The sequence below is a fragment of the Protopterus annectens genome, chromosome 3.part0 (assembly GCF_019279795.1).
Source record: "Protopterus annectens isolate FY-2018-M chromosome 3.part0, PAN1.0, whole genome shotgun sequence".
In the NCBI taxonomy this organism is placed as follows: domain Eukaryota; kingdom Metazoa; phylum Chordata; order Ceratodontiformes; family Protopteridae; genus Protopterus; species Protopterus annectens.
This window is the reverse complement of record NC_056731.1, coordinates 378,667,251-378,683,133: the sequence shown is the minus strand read 5'-3', so window position 1 is coordinate 378,683,133 and position 15,883 is coordinate 378,667,251. Positions and strand designations below refer to the sequence as shown.

The window sequence follows — 15,883 nt, the reverse complement described above, 5'->3', positions numbered from 1 at the left end:
ACATATGAAAAGGTCTTTATATTTGAGGTATATAGAGCCTATACTAAAACAGACTGGTAATTACATGAGCTTTTAATGGAGGGTATGCCTGATAAGGATGAATATGATTATTTAATGGTAAATTTACCAATTATACCATCTATTTTCAGCATCCCAAAAATCCACAAAAGTGTGAATGATCCACCTTTTAGACCAATAGTTTCAGCAACAGGATCTAAAACAGAAGCTATAGCGTCACTTGCGGATTTTAATTGTAAAAGTGTTTTGAACCAGTTACCACACATTTTAAATGATTCTTGGCACTGTCTTGATGTGGTTTGGAGAGATGAAGAGTAATGATGAATTTGTTATGATTATGGTTGATGTGATAAATTTATTTTCTATTATACCACATAATTTAGGACTGGAAATGTTTGAAAATTGTTTGCTGAGATATGGGGCATGCATATAGTAAGATGCAGATTAATGGTGGAACTTATGGAAATGGTTTTGTTAAATAATTTTATTATATTTGAAGGAGAGTACTACAAACAGATTACGGGTATAGCTATGGGTACCAGATGTGCACCCATATATGCCAATTTAGTTTTAGCACAGTGGGAAACACAGTGTGTCTTCACCTCTAGTTATATGTCCAAAATAGCCCTCTATTTGTGCTTTTTGGATGATATTCTGATTTTTTGGAAGGGAACTAAGGAGGAAGTCAAGGAATTTGTTGAATATTTGGGTACAACGACACCATTTTTTAAATTTACTAGTAAGGTCCATGATAAAAGATGTGAATACCTTGATATTTTGTTATACAAAGGTAAAGATCGTTTGAATTCTAGTATTTACCGTAAGAAGACCTATTCTAATTCCTTCTTACATTTTGACAGCTGTCACCCCAATTTTCAGAAGAAGAATATTATTAAGGGCCAGATGGTGAGGCTGTCTGGACTTGTGAGTGAGGAACATGTTTTTCAAGATGAAATGGTGAAATTAATGGATATGTTTAATGAAAGAGGATATCCCCGAGACATATTGATTAAACATAGAAATGAGGTGGTAGACAAAAGAAAAGCTGTCTTCAAACCTATACTTAAAGGAGGCTTGGTAAATGATAGAACAAATCTTAACAAGAGAAATAGGAGAGATGCCTTGGTACTCCCATTCAATGAATCAGCAGGGAAGATCATTACTATAGTACATGAGACATGGCAAATGGTATTTAATGGTAAAAGTGAAGTGACTGATATTATAGTTCATTTACCCGAATTCATATACAGTAGGGGCACTAACTTAAAAGAAGTAATGGAAGTTGATATGAACACAAATATACATAAAATGTCCAAGATGAGCAAATGTGGATTATGCAGCAAATGTAAATTTATTAATGATGGACCATACGTTGCAATTCACAATTACAGGAGAACGATTAGATGCCCAGGTTTTTGTAATTGCAACACTAAGATGGTGGTTTATGTCGCCACATGCATACGTTTTCCCACATGCTATGTACTGAAGACTATTAGAAAATTAAGATTACGAATATTAGAACATGTTAGGGACATCAAAAATAAGAAATTAGTGAGTTTGTTATATACACAGTCAAACATGTATCAGTTTCAAAAAACTGTTTATTTTTTCTGATTGATAGAGTTCCCTAGAATGTGAAGGGTGGAGATGATAACACTTTATTGGAACCAAAAGAATGTTTATGGCAACTGAGACTGGATACTTCTAATCCACCAGGTATTAATGAACACATTTCCATTTCGAGTATATTAAAATATAATTCTCAATATATTTAATTAATGTTTTTGCTGTGTTTGATATGACCTTTAACCATGTTTTTACTTATTTATTTACATTTATATATATCTACATTTATATTGTTTTTAAAGTACATGAACTATATTAGTTTTTATATGTGGATAGGTATTTGCATCAATAATTGATCAAGGATTTTTATTGGGTTGCATTTATCAGGGTGTTGTGTCAATTAAGTTATTTAAGAGAACTATTTTTGGATTGTTTTTACTCTGAAGATGCCCAACATAGTGAACGGGTGAAAGCGCTTAGTATATATATATATATATATATTTATATATCTATATATATGTATATATGTATATATATATATATATATATATATATATATGTGTGTGTGTGTGTGTGTGTGTTTTTATTTCTTATTCAATAAACGGTGAACCTTTCTTGGAGTTGGTCAGTTTTTTGTTTTAAAAAATCACCCATAGTGCCTCTGTCCCTATTACCTCAGATTGAGTTTGCCCAAGGACGTAAAAGTGGAGGCTTTTTCTGCTCAGAATACCTTAAACCAAATAAAGAACCATATCCAAAAACCTCCAAGAGCCTACTGGAGGGGGATGGTGGGAGGGACGTAATGAATGAATAAAGATGAACAACACAGATGGAACTTTATGGTGAGACATAAATTCTTTACCTGATGTTGTTAATCTTCATTCATTCCTTACTGATGGGACAGAGTCCCTAGCTACCTAGTTTCCTGGGAGGCCCCATAGAAGAATATTCCTAAGTACCATTGAGCCAAAGGCACCTCTCCCCCTGGAGACCAAATCCAATTTGTAATGATTAATAAAGGTATGTGGAGAGGCCCACATTACTGCTGCACAAATATCATCCATGGTAGCTCTAGAGTGAAAGGCCACCGAGGTTGCCATTGATCTGGTTGAATGTGCTCTAATTTTGTTTGGCAAGGGCAATTTACTATGAAGGTAGACAAAACATATAGAATCTCTTAACCATTTCGACAAGGTAATCTTGGAAACTGACTCTCCTATTTTAGGCCCAAAATAAGAGATAAAGAGTTGGTCGGATTTCCTAAAGGATTTTCTTCTGTCCAGGTAGAACTGTAATTGTCTGTGTACATCCAATAAGTGGAGACAGTACTCCTCTTAATTGAAAAATTTGGGAAGAACACTGGTAAATCGATTGTCTGGTTCATGCTTAACTCTGAAATTACTTTGGGCAGAAAAGAAGGATTAGTCCAAAGTGATACTCTGTCTTGTGAAAAATTAAGTAGGGATGTTTGACACATAAGGTCTGAAGTTCAGATATCCTTCATGCTGAAGTAATAGCCACTAGAAAAAAAAGACTTTCACAAGAGAAATTTTATGTCACAATTGGCTGCAGGTTCAAAAGGAGCTTTAGTTAGTGCCTGCAGCACGAGGATGAGGTTCAAAGGTTCAATAGGTTCTCTAATGGGGGCCTAATGTGAGAAACCCCTTTCAGGAAGGTTTTGCAGAGGCGATGAGAAATCAAGGAGGTATCCCCGAAGCCATCATGAAAATTGTAAATAGCTGCCAGGTGAACCCAAATCGTAGAAACTGCTACTCCGGATTGTAATAGACTGGAGAGATAATGGAGTCCATAAGGGACTGAGGCTGAACTAGGATCTATGTTATTATCACGAGCCCATAATCCAAATCTCTTCTATTTATCACAATACAATTTTCTGGTAGAGGGCTTATGAGAAGCCAGAAGAATGTCGCAGACAGGAGAGGAAAGATTCTTCTGCCTAGCAATTATAGGAAGTGGAGGAACTAAGCCGTCAGCTTGAGGCTGGAGAGGTTCGGGTAGAGTAGCCCTTGAGGGTGTAACAGTAATTCCAAAGATGGATCCAGAATCCATGGTTTGCATACGAGATAAGGCCATAGGAAAGGAACTAAACTTATCGAAGCCAATAAGGAGTAATGAGGATTACTCTGCTTCTCAACTGAATTGCTTTCTTCAAGAAATGCAGGATCAATGGTATTGGGGGAAAGGTATAGAGCAGTCCTGCGGGCCAATCGTGTGTGAGCGCATTCCTCGGGGGTTCCTCTGAGGGGGGATTAGGGCAAAGTAGCTTCTGCACTTGTGATTTATGGGTGAGGCAAACAAGTTGCAGCAAGGCTGGCCCCAGTGATAAAATATCATTGACTGAAGGATTGAGAAACCAGTCATGAGGTAGGAGAGTATATCTGCTCAATTTGTCTGCAATCACATTGGAATCCCTGGGAATGTGCATTGCTATTAGAAAGCGGTTGGAAGCTATTGCCCATGGCCAAATTCTCATGACTTCCCGGTACAGAGGATAGGATTTCTTTCCCCCTTGTTTGTTGATATACCAGACCACTGACATGTTATCTGTCTAATAGCAACAGTCCCTGATGAGAGGGAGTGGTGGAATGCTTGCAATGCTATAAGCACCGCCCTAAGTTCCAGGACAGTGATATGCAAATTGGCCTCTGCTGATGACCAAGTGCCTTGGACCATCTGTCCCTGAAAATGCCCCCCCACCCAGTCAGGGAAGCGTCCGTGGTCATTGTGGCCTTGGACTGTGGGGGTGAAAAAGGTTGACTCCATAGGGATATGTCTGGCTGCATCCACCAAAGTAAGTCCTTCTTGCATAAATTCGTTAAACAAATTTGGAAAGATAATGGGTGAGTTAACATTGACCACTGCTTTAATAGAAGCCACTGAAGTATTCTCATATGTAGTCTTGCTAGCGAGACAATCGTTATTGTTAAAGCCATTGACCCTAAGATTTGAAGGACTGCCCAAGTGGGAACCTTGTCTCGGGGGAGTATCGCTCGGATCTGAGAAACAAATCTTTCCAATCTGTAATGAGGTAGGAAGACCATGCAAGATAGTGTGTTAAGTGTTGCCTTATGAATTCCAAGGACTGGGCCGAGGTCAGCTGACTCTTCTCCATATTTATAGAAATCCCTAAACACTGTGCCTGTAGTAGAGTGTACTGTTGTGCCATTATCAGTTAATGCTTGGTGGGAGCAGTGATGAGCCAGTCATCCAAGTATGGAAACACCCAGACTCCCTGTAGTCTCAGGTGAGCTGCTACCACTGCCATGCATTTGGTAAACACTGTGGGGGCTGTAGAGAGGCCAAAGGGCCAGTTGGAAGTGGAAGAATCTTCTGGATCGCTTTTCCATCTTTTTGTGGTAATATGCATCCCGAAGAACTGTAGAGCACATCCAATCATCTTTCTCCAGGAAAGGAAGGATAGACTGAACCGTGACCATCAGGAACTTTGTCTGTTTGACAAACTTGTTTAAGATACTGAGGTCCAAAATGGGTCTCCAGTTCCCCTGTCTTCTTTGCCACTAAAAATAACCTTGAGTCAAACCCGGATCCTATCTGGTCTGGTGAGACCATTTGGATTACTCTTTTTTGAAGCAGCTTTAGAACCTCTGGAGCTGCAGATTCCCTTTCACCGGGTGGAACAACAAGAATATGTTTTGGAGATTTGGGGTTAAGATTGAAGGGGATGTGATAACCTCTGGTAATAATCTGCTGCACCTAGGTGTCTGAGGTGATAGTTTGCCAGGCATGTTGGTGCAGCGAGAAACGTCCCCTGACTGCTTCCAGAGGAAAGTAATCAGGCTGCTCTTCAGGAGTGCTGGTAGGGCTGTCCAGAGAAAGAATCTCTGGATCCCTGATTGCACGAACCCCCACCCCAGCCCTGAAAGGGGCATCTTCCAGAAGAGTTACCCCCTCTGCCCCATGGAGTATGCTCACCACGTGTGTCATGGATAGGACTTATAGTGCCACATTTTCCCACTCCTGTGATTCCTAGAGAAGTATCATTGGGGATTGGAAAAATGGACACCTACCGCAGATAGGGTCTTATCTTTCTGCTCACACCTGGTTAGGCTTTCACTTTGGATCCGAAAAGGGATGAAGGCTCGACTGAAGCTTTGAGGAAGGAAGCCTTGAAAGGGTCTGCAAAGTTGCAGAGGTGCATCCAGGCATAACTTCTCATGACAACAACTCCACCCACTGATCTAGCCGCCCCTTCAGTTGCATGGGAGACCAACATCATGGACGAGTTAGAAATGGACTCTAGGGTTGCAAGCTGCAAGGCCACCTTATCCCAGACCTTGTCAGATACAGCTCCTGCTAGTGTTCCAGAGAGCTATGTGATGAGATCTCTCTGGAGCCTAGTGAAATGTGCCAGATAGTTCAACGACTGAATGGTAAAGGTCAAAGAGGTGAACGTCCACTTCCCTAGTCTGTCCAACACCCGGGACTCCTTATTTGGGGGATGAACAGTGTGGCTCTCCTCAGCGATCTCTTTCTTTGTTGCCACCGCCACCACCATAGTGCCTACAGAAAATCCTTTAGACCAATGAGGGCTGTCTTTGGCGGGACATAACAATTTATCCGGTCTTTGGGGGACAGGCTCAATGGAGTCTGGCTTTTTCCAGGTGCACTGCACGACAAGCCACATGAGCTCATCAGCAGGCAGGGTCACCCAGGTGGTAGAGGGCCAGGCATGGAAGGCCTGCAAGAACACAGACTCTTTGGGGGATGGGTTTGAGGACTTCCAATCTCCTCGCTGTTTCAAAATTTCAAAGACGTCTCTGAAGGAGACATCTTCAGGAGGAGATTTTGGGGACCCTGCCCCTTCATCATAGTCTATGTCTTCCAGAAGAGACTCTTTTGGGGAGTCTACGTGCTTCCTCTTGCACATTCTCTTCCTCAGAACCTCCTCAGCAGGGGCTTCCAAACAGGACTCAGGAGAGAGGGTGCCCTGTTCAAGGGTATCTTGCGGCTCCCGCGGCTGGTGTCCTGGAGTGGCAGACTGTATCAACTGACGTCTAGGAGGAAGGTATATATGGTGTTCCAATGCCTGTGGGGCCAGCTGAGTTCCTGCAGAGGCCTGTGCCCTTTCCATCAGCTGAAGAGCAGGCCCACCTGAAGAGGGATGGGATCCCAGAACCAAAAGGAAGAACCTCGGAACCAGGGTCACATCCCGCTCTGACAGACCCGCCTCAAGGAGAGGAACTTCGAAGGGACTCAGCTCCACTGTGGTCATTGGGGCCATAGCACACAGTGCAGTAAAAAAAATTGGCACCGGGCTAGGACCCTCAGTGCCGACAGCCCAGTCATGAACCCAATGATGGCTCAGCTCCGTAGGAGTCGACGTCCATAGGGTGATCATCATTGCCACAGATGAGGATGTCGCTGGAGTAGAGGGCTTCGGACCCAGAGAGGTCAAAGGAGGAGTATAAGATGGAGTCTGTGGAGAGAACTCCTCTGCACCAAATGGGATAGAGAGTTTACTAAGAGAAGACAACCCTCTAACGGTCAAGAGTTGATCCACAAGTCTGACCATGTCTAGTTCTGATGGGCTCCTGGAGGATCTGGTAGATATCCCCGATGGGGAGTCTGGACATTCCAAGAAGGGACTATATGGCTGTCCTGAGAATGGATCCATCGACAGGGAGTATCTGGTCAGAGGTATGGGCTCTCCCTTCAACACCAAGGTCGATGGACCTGTAGAAAATGCAGTAGGGAGGGGGAAGTGACCGGATTGAAGACTCTATTGTTTGGGTCGATGGGGAATCTGGACAGGTGTAGTCATGGTCAGTACCGTGGTATTCGGAGCCAAGGTAATCTGTACCAAAAGCATCTTATCAGACTTCGGTTCAGTAGTCGGCATCAAGGTAGAAGACTCAAGCCCCGCTGCCGATGGAGTTGGAGGCAATTCAGTACTCATAATCAGGGTCGGTTCCACCGTCGGCACTGAGGAAGGGATTTTGAGCCCTGGAGCCGAGGGAACTGAAGACAATTTTGGCAATTTAGGTCTAGGCTCTAAAGACTTAGATTCCGGATTTTTAGGAGAAGAGGGAACCCAATGGCTCCTCTTCTTGTGATCTTTTCTGGGAGGGGGAGAACCCACCGATGCAGAAACAGCCTCCGTGAAAGGAGATTTGAGTAGTCCCTTAAGAATAAGTATATTGCATCTCTCATTCAGTGTAAGGGTACTAAAGCCCACACAAATATTACAAGGTGGTTGAACAGTCAGATGAGGTACATTCAATAAATATACACAAGAGGAATGTGCGTCCAAATTCGGCATTTTACAAGGATACTGGTCACAAGCTTTAAACAGAGTGATCCCTTTCTTCTCCACCATAACCACACAAAGTTAAGGCCACTACACCTGCAAATACCAGAATATCAACAACAAACCTTACAAAAATATAACAATATAGCAATCAAAACACACACTATATATATATATATATATATATATATATATATATATATATTTTTTTTTTTTTTTTTTAAATATATAAAGAGAGAGAGACAAGGGAAGAAAAAGGGTACCAACAATGTTATCTTGAGAATATCACAGAGGGTAAGGGTGGGAGCTACCAACAATGGTAGGAAGGAATACCAGAAAAAACAGTAAAGGGGGAGGAAGAACAAGGCACTTTGCCAGATAAGGGATAGCGAGAGGTATTATCTACAAACGATAAAGGTTCAACAACAATACAAAGTTTTATCAACAAGCAAAAACCACTTAGCTGTGAGTGAAAGTCTTGACACATCCTGACCAGTAAATGGCAAACGAGATCTGAGGTGATGGGGAGAGAGGCACTATGGGTAATCTTAGTATGAGAGTTTTTTGGCTGACGCAAGCTTGGTATAGCAGCCGAGTCGGCCTCGGTTCCGAACCCATCAGTAAGGAATGAATGAAGATTAACATCAGATGCCATATTTGCAAGGATGAGGGCAAGCATTTTGCCACATTTAGTGGAAATTTTCGCTACTTCACCTAGGAGTTACACTAATACAACTGAGGAACCTCCGAGCATATTTAATATTTGTTATATAAGATTTCAAGTTACTGGATGGGTAGTTAAAGTCACACAGTATTAGCATACTGTAATTATAGACAGACAGTAGGAATGAGTAATAAGGTCAGTACGGTCAGTAACTCCTCATGTATGCATGTGTTCAAGTGTCAGAAAAGCCTCAGATTTCATCTTTTTTTATCAAGACTCCCAGCATCGAGCAATGTCACTTTAATGTAATTCGGATTGGAATTTGCTATATTACAATGCCCAAGAGATTAACCTTTCCTAAGAAAAGCACTTTGGGGGAAAAAACTCTTAGCTAATCAAGTGGAATTATCAGGAGAGAGAGAGAGAGATGCAAGCCATGCTAGTGAAACAAACTGGCCTCTTAGTCACCACCTTCCATGATAACACATTTTGGATCCACATGAAGCGACACCAAATCATTAGCCAATTGTTGAATTTAATTGTTTTATTTAGGAACTGTGGTATCATTCTCAGAGATGGTAAGATACTACTTAAGACAAGTGTCTTTCTTCCCTCTGACGCATGCAAAGCAGCTCAGTCACATCTCTCCGCATCTCCTCTAGGGTGGAGCATTTAAGGTTGTTTACTCTGAATAAATATTCCATTACTGTACACAAAAACATTAACAAAAGCATTTTACATCAGGCAATTCTTCCATCTTACCATAAACCATAAATCTGAGGAAAATTTCCCTTTCACTGTTTGCCTTTATGAATACATACTGCATACAAAACATTGACATAAGCATTTTACATTAGACTTACCATAAACCATAAATCGGAGAACAATTTCCCTCTCAGTGTATATAGTAGGGTCGATATAGCGAAGGTTGCAGCTATACAGTCCACTCAAATTCTGGGTGAAGTTTGCAATTACTAGAGTTCCACTAGATTTTGTAAAAACTCTGCCACCTTCTACAGGCGAAAATAAAAAAATAAGAATATAAAGAACTGATGTGGATCCAATGAACAACAACATGTGCAAAGACTACTATAAGGTTAGTGATTACATCAACTTATGTACAAAAGAATAAAACACTATGAAAAATATTTATATGGTAATTCTGCTATTGGAAAATATATTATTTATGCTTAGAGAATTGCAACCATTGCATCGCCTCTGAATGAAGAACAAGCGTTCTCTAGCAGGATGTTGGTGTACAGGTAATGCCTATTGAAAAATGAGTCCGATGCTTCACAGCAGCATATTAAACTGCAGTGGAATCCTGAATGTAATGAAATAACGGCCACCATTATTTCAAACTCACTAAGCAGTGCTTTTCCTGTTTAGCGAGTGTAAAATTTAAACAAAATGAAAATTAAAAAAAAAATAAATAAAAATAATCTGTGTGCATGTGTGTGTGCCTCTGTGAGTGTGAGTATATGCATGCATGAGTAAGACTGAGAGCGATCAAGGTATTACTTTATGCTCACTAGCTGTGCTTTTGATGTTTAGCGAGTGTAAAGTTAAAACAAACGGACAGTAAATAATTAGAAAAGTGTAAGTGTTTCTGTGCATTAGTGTGTTTATGCTTATGTGTTCGACTGTATGGGTGCTTGCATGCATGAAAGCAGAAGAGTGTGTGTGTGTGTGTGTGTGTGTGTGTGTGTGTGTGTGTGTGTGTGTGTGTGTGTGTGTGTGTGTGTGACAGAGACAGATTGATGGAGCAGTGGATGCAAATCTTTTAAAAAATTATACATACCTCTCAACCTCTTAGTTCAAGAAACCCAGATAAACCCTAAAATAATGTGGGAACAAATGCTTAAAAATAGGCATGGATTTTAAATATTGCTCTTACAAAATTAGAAAGTTGCTATAATGACATGATTTATGTTAACATGCATTTTCTGATGGATATGAAGTCCATACCTCTCACCTATCCTTGATTTTCAGGGCAACCCTGATTCTGACTAAAATTTTAGCTCTCCTTCCTTTAATCCCTCCTAAAACTGAGTACTTTTGGAGAAAAGGTGGTAAATTACATTTGATAAACAATGACAATAAAGAGGGTTAGAGACTTTTTACTTCAAAATATGTATATTAATTCTCATTTTCTTATTCCATCAAATTAATAATACTAATAAGTGTTGCTGATTATGTCTGGATTTGTCCCTGATTCTGTTGAGATCTGTCCATAATTTATTGAGAGCAATAATAAAGTCAGAAACTCAAATTTAACTCATTATTTAGTGACTTCATCCCCCAAAGATTTGCCAGCATATACTACAGCAAGTTTGAAACAGTAGTTGGAGAAACTATTTTACATCAAAATTATTAAAAAATATATGCAGTAATTAAAAAAAACACAAAGACAAACAAACACTAATGATTTAACAGATATCCCATGCAGTGTGTGTGTGTGTGTGTGTGTGTGTGTGTGTGTGTGTGTGTGTGTGTGTGTGTGTGTGTGTGTGTGTAAATAATGCCCTTCCAGGGGTGCACAGGTCCTCCACATGCAACTGTGGGCCTCAGAATATCCCTGGGAAGGGATTATTTACACAATAACACACAACCTGTCTGGCAATATTGATTGCTTAACATGTACAGAATTACTTTTTTCCTCTATAACTATAATCGTTACAGAGAAACAGTGAGACAGATAGACAGATACACAAGCATGCAGAGCTCTTTCTCAGCAAGTAACAGTTGGAATACTAGACCAAATAATAGACCAAATATCCAAGGTGGAAGATGTACTATGTAAGCTTTTTTCCAGTAAAGGAATGTTCTCACTATGAAGGTTTTTTCTTTCCTTTCCTTTCATAGCTAAGCCAAAGGACAGTATTTTAAGTAGGGCCTCTCTGGTTTGGTGTGCTCAGTGGGTAGAGGTAAGAAGAGATTTCTAGCCTATGTACTATATAAGGATGTTATGCTAAGTGATGTAGCTTAAATGTAAGGCTACCCAATCATGGATGCCATGACTGTTGGCTAGTTTGCTTTCTGGAAGGAAATGCAGTGGCATTCCCTGGGTTTCGACAAGACACAAACCTACAGATTCTGTTGACTAAGGTCTAGAGGAAACTAGATTTGTGCCCTCAGTGCACTGCAATAATCAGGGCAGCATACTCAGATGAAGAATCAAAACATTTAGACTAATCAGTTTCTTCTTCTTCTTCTTCTTTCGGCTTTTCCCAGTTAGGGGTCGCCACAGCGGATCACCTTGTCCGCACATTGAATGGCAGTGGAGTTTTACAGTGTCGAGTTGCCAGCCCGGCGCCCAACCTTCCACAGAAGGCACACTCACACACACACCTAGGGCCAATTTAGAGTGTCCAATCAACCTGCAGCATGTCTTTGGGATGTGGGAGGAAACCGGAGCACCCGGAGGAAACCCACGCGACCACAGGGAGGACATGCAGACTCCACACAGAAGGCACCCCAGCCGAGGATCGAACCGGAGAACCTCTTGCTGTGAGGCAATTTAGACTAATCAGTTTACTATCCATAAACACATTTTAGTGTCTAGCTATCTCACTGAACAAGCAAAAGCCATGATATAACCAAGATTCTATGACAGGCAGAAAAAGAAGTTATGTACTCACCACAACATTCCATCTGTGTTGTCCATTTTCATTCTTCCTCAACTAAAGGGTCTGGATCCTTCAGATCTGACTTGGATGTTGCTAAAGCTCACGGCAACCAAAAACTCTCAAGCTTCTCCCTTACCCATAATGCACAACCCCCAAGCACCTCAGATCTTAAACAAATATCAACCCAGCCAGGGTCAGAACTAATAAAGAGAAAAACAAACAAATGAATCAAAAACAGACAGAAAACTCAACTTTTAATGTAGACAGAAAAGTCCTCCCAATAACTAAGCGCTTTCGCCAAATAAATTGGCTTCTTCAGAGCTAATGGGAGTTAACAAGAACACTTCTTAAATAATCACAACACAAATTAATTAACCAATCACTACTTCACTCTCATAATTAATTGAATATTATTAAAAAATACAAAGTGCAATCTATGGCTCACATGTAAAAAATATATAAATATTATATCCAAATAAGATTATCATGAATATATATATTACATTTAAAATAAATGTTTCATATAATAACCTTAAAAATCGTTTTCAGGTGTTAATAAATAACCAAAACAGTGATTCAGTTTCAGTAGCCCTTTGATTTAAAACTGCCATAAGAGAAATGCTGTCATTCAGACCATGGGGGGTTTGTTGCATTATGTCTGATTTGCCACTTATGTTCCATTTTTTCAACCCTAAGTGTATCATCCTCACCCCTTTCACCCGGAATAACTCGATCAACAACAAAGAAGATAAATTTCTTAAAATTAGGGCAAGTAGTGCTGTGAATAAACAAAGCATTATGTGTGTCCTTAATTTTAATGGCTCTGAGATGTTCGGATATTCTATCTCTGAGCCTCTGTATTGTTTTGCCCATGTAAAACCCAAAACAGCTGGTAAAAGTAGCCAAGTAAACCAGTATAGATGTATTGCAACAGCATCTGCCCGGGCATAGTAAACATCTGTCATACCCTTGTATTATAACATAGGAGCCATCATTAATGTATTTACAGTACTTATATGCCCTGCATTCATACATGATCAAAGTTTGTCTTTTGTTAACTGGCCTCTCCAATATATCTTTAATGTTCTTACCTCTACTAAATACCATCCTAGGGGTCTGCCCCAATCTTTCTTTCATCCCATCATCAAAACGTATGTCCCATGCTGTCTTAATCACATCCAATAGTGAGGGTGCTTGATAGTTGTATCTCAATATAAAGGCATCTGATTTTTGGAATACAGCTTTAATCTGTATAGAGTCACCTCTTCCCCACAATTTAGGGGGAAAGGATGTACTTCTCCTCTTTGTCACCTCATTGGGCACCTTCAAAAGCAATTTCAAGGGGTAACCTCTTTCTAAGAACATACCAATCAAAGTATATAACTCTTTGTGGTATACCCTGTTGTCACTGATCGATCGTGACAACCTAACCATTTGGCCCTTTATAATACTAGTTTGTTGGTGAAATGGGTGGCAACTATGATAGTGCAAAGGAGAGTTGGAATAGGTTTCGTTCTTGTAAATATTGCTCTGTAAACCTAACCCATTTTTTGTATGGTAGATATCCAGGATGGGGTGGTGTCGTTCAAATGTTCCACAAATAATCTGGTGTCATTCTCATCCCCTTTCCATAATATCAATATATTATCCAAAAAACAATTGTATGAAATTATTTTATCATTGTAGGAGGACTGAAAAACAAAAACTTCCTCCCAATATGGGAGCACCAGATTTGCAAAGCCAGGGGCACATTTCACCCCATGGCCACACCTGATATCTGATGATTGTTCACTAGGCAGCTGAATTTGATTATATTTTTCAGTGACTAACAAAATGACAAAGGCTTTTCATTTAGAACATTACAAAGGAAAAGTACATTTATACCTCCTAGTAACAAGGACATAGCAATTTTTGAGAATATGTGTTTTAAAGAAATGAGAAAGGTTTTGGGGAAGACAGTTAATTTTAACAACAATAATAGAAGTGACAATCTTAGTAAAGAAGAAAGGAAATTTTTATTTGAACTGGCAAACAACAAAGAATTGAGAATAATGAAACCAGACCCGGGGCGGGGGGTTGTTATTATGGCCCATTTTGATTATGTAACTAAAATGCATGAAATATTGAATGATGTTTCCACCTATCAAAGAGTCCCTAAAAACGAGATGAATATTCCCTGCAGCAAAATAGACCTGTATTTGCTTTACGCTCTTTTCCAGGGGGCAATAGATGAAAAAGAATTTAACTGTCTTAGTGTAGACCATCCAGTTACGTCTGTCATTTTTTGGATCTCCAAGATCCACAAAAATATTAACAACCCCCCTTTTAGGCCGATTGCTGCAGCGTGGGGCTGTAAAACTGAGCCCCTGGCATCATTTGTTGATGAAGGGATACAACTGGTTATAACTGAAAAGGAACACATATTAAGGGATTCTTAGCACTGTCTTGAAATATTGGGTGTCTTGAAAGATTTGGATAATTTTTCCTTCCTTACCATAGACATGGTGAACCTTTTTACCTTTATACCCCACGAAGAAGGCCTAAATTATTTTACGGAAAGCCTCCTTAAAAGTAGAAAGATAGATGGTGATAAAATTAACATTTTAATGTATCTCATGGAAATTGTATTGAAAAACAACTATTTGAGTTTTGAAGGTGAACTTTTTCATCAGATATCAGGTGTGACCATGGGGGCGAAATTTGCCCCTGGCTTTGCAAATCTGCTGCTCCTATATTGGGAAGACGTTTTTGTTTTTCAATCCTCCTACAATGATAAAATAATTACATACAATCATTTTTTGGATGATATATTGATATTATGGAAAGGGAACGAGAATGAGGCCAGATTATTTGTGGAACATTTGAATGACACCACCCTATTTTATAAATTTACCAGTCACTGGAACTCTGAAATGATAGATTTCCTGGATATCCACCTTACAAAAAATGGGTTAACTTTACAGAGCAATATTTACAGGAAGGAAACTTATTCCAACTCTCTTTTGCACTATCATATTTGCCACCCATTTCATCAACAAACTAGTATCATAAAGGGCCAAATGGTTAGGTTGTCACGATTGGTCAGTGTCAACAGGGTATACCTCAAAGAGTTATATACTTTGATTGGTATGTTCTTAGAAAGAGGTTACCCCTTGAAATTGCTTCTGAAGGTGCCTAATGAGGTGACAAAGAGGAGAAGTACATCCTTTCCCCCATATTGTGGGGAGGAGGTGACTCTATACAGAGGAAAGCTGTATTCCAAAAATCAGATGCCTTTATATTGAGATACAACTATCAAGCACCTTCACTATTGGATGTGATTAAGACAGTATGGGACATAGGTTTCGATGATGGGATGAAAGAAAGATTGGAGCAGACCCCTAGGGTGGTGTTTAGTAGGGGTAAGAACATTAAAGATATATTGGAGAGGCCAGTTAACAAAAGACAAACTTCGATCATGTATAAATGTGGGGCATATAAGTACTGTAAATACATTAATGATGGCTCCTATGTTATAATACAAGGGTATGACAGATCTTTACCATGCTCGGCAGATGCTGTTGCAATACATCTATGCTGGTTTACTTGGCTACTTCTACCAGCTGTTCTGGGTTTTACATGGGCAAAACAATATGGAGGCTCAAAGATAGAATATCCAAACATCTCAGAGCAATTAAAATTAAGGACACACATAATGCTTTGCTTATTCACAGCACA

At 39.9% G+C, this 15,883-nt stretch overlaps 1 protein-coding gene across 2 annotated transcripts in view; it reads right to left on the bottom strand.

Annotated features, from left to right (window-relative positions):
• Window positions 1-15,883, bottom strand: part of LOC122796386 (zona pellucida binding protein) — a 944,481-nt gene that overhangs the window by 579,751 nt on the left and 348,847 nt on the right. For both annotated transcript variants that reach the window (XM_044064828.1, XM_044064827.1), the window contains exon 4: window positions 9,401-9,550. In XM_044064828.1, the coding sequence (XP_043920763.1) occupies window positions 9,401-9,550 (150 nt within the window). The remainder of the gene's footprint in view (window positions 1-9,400; window positions 9,551-15,883) is intronic.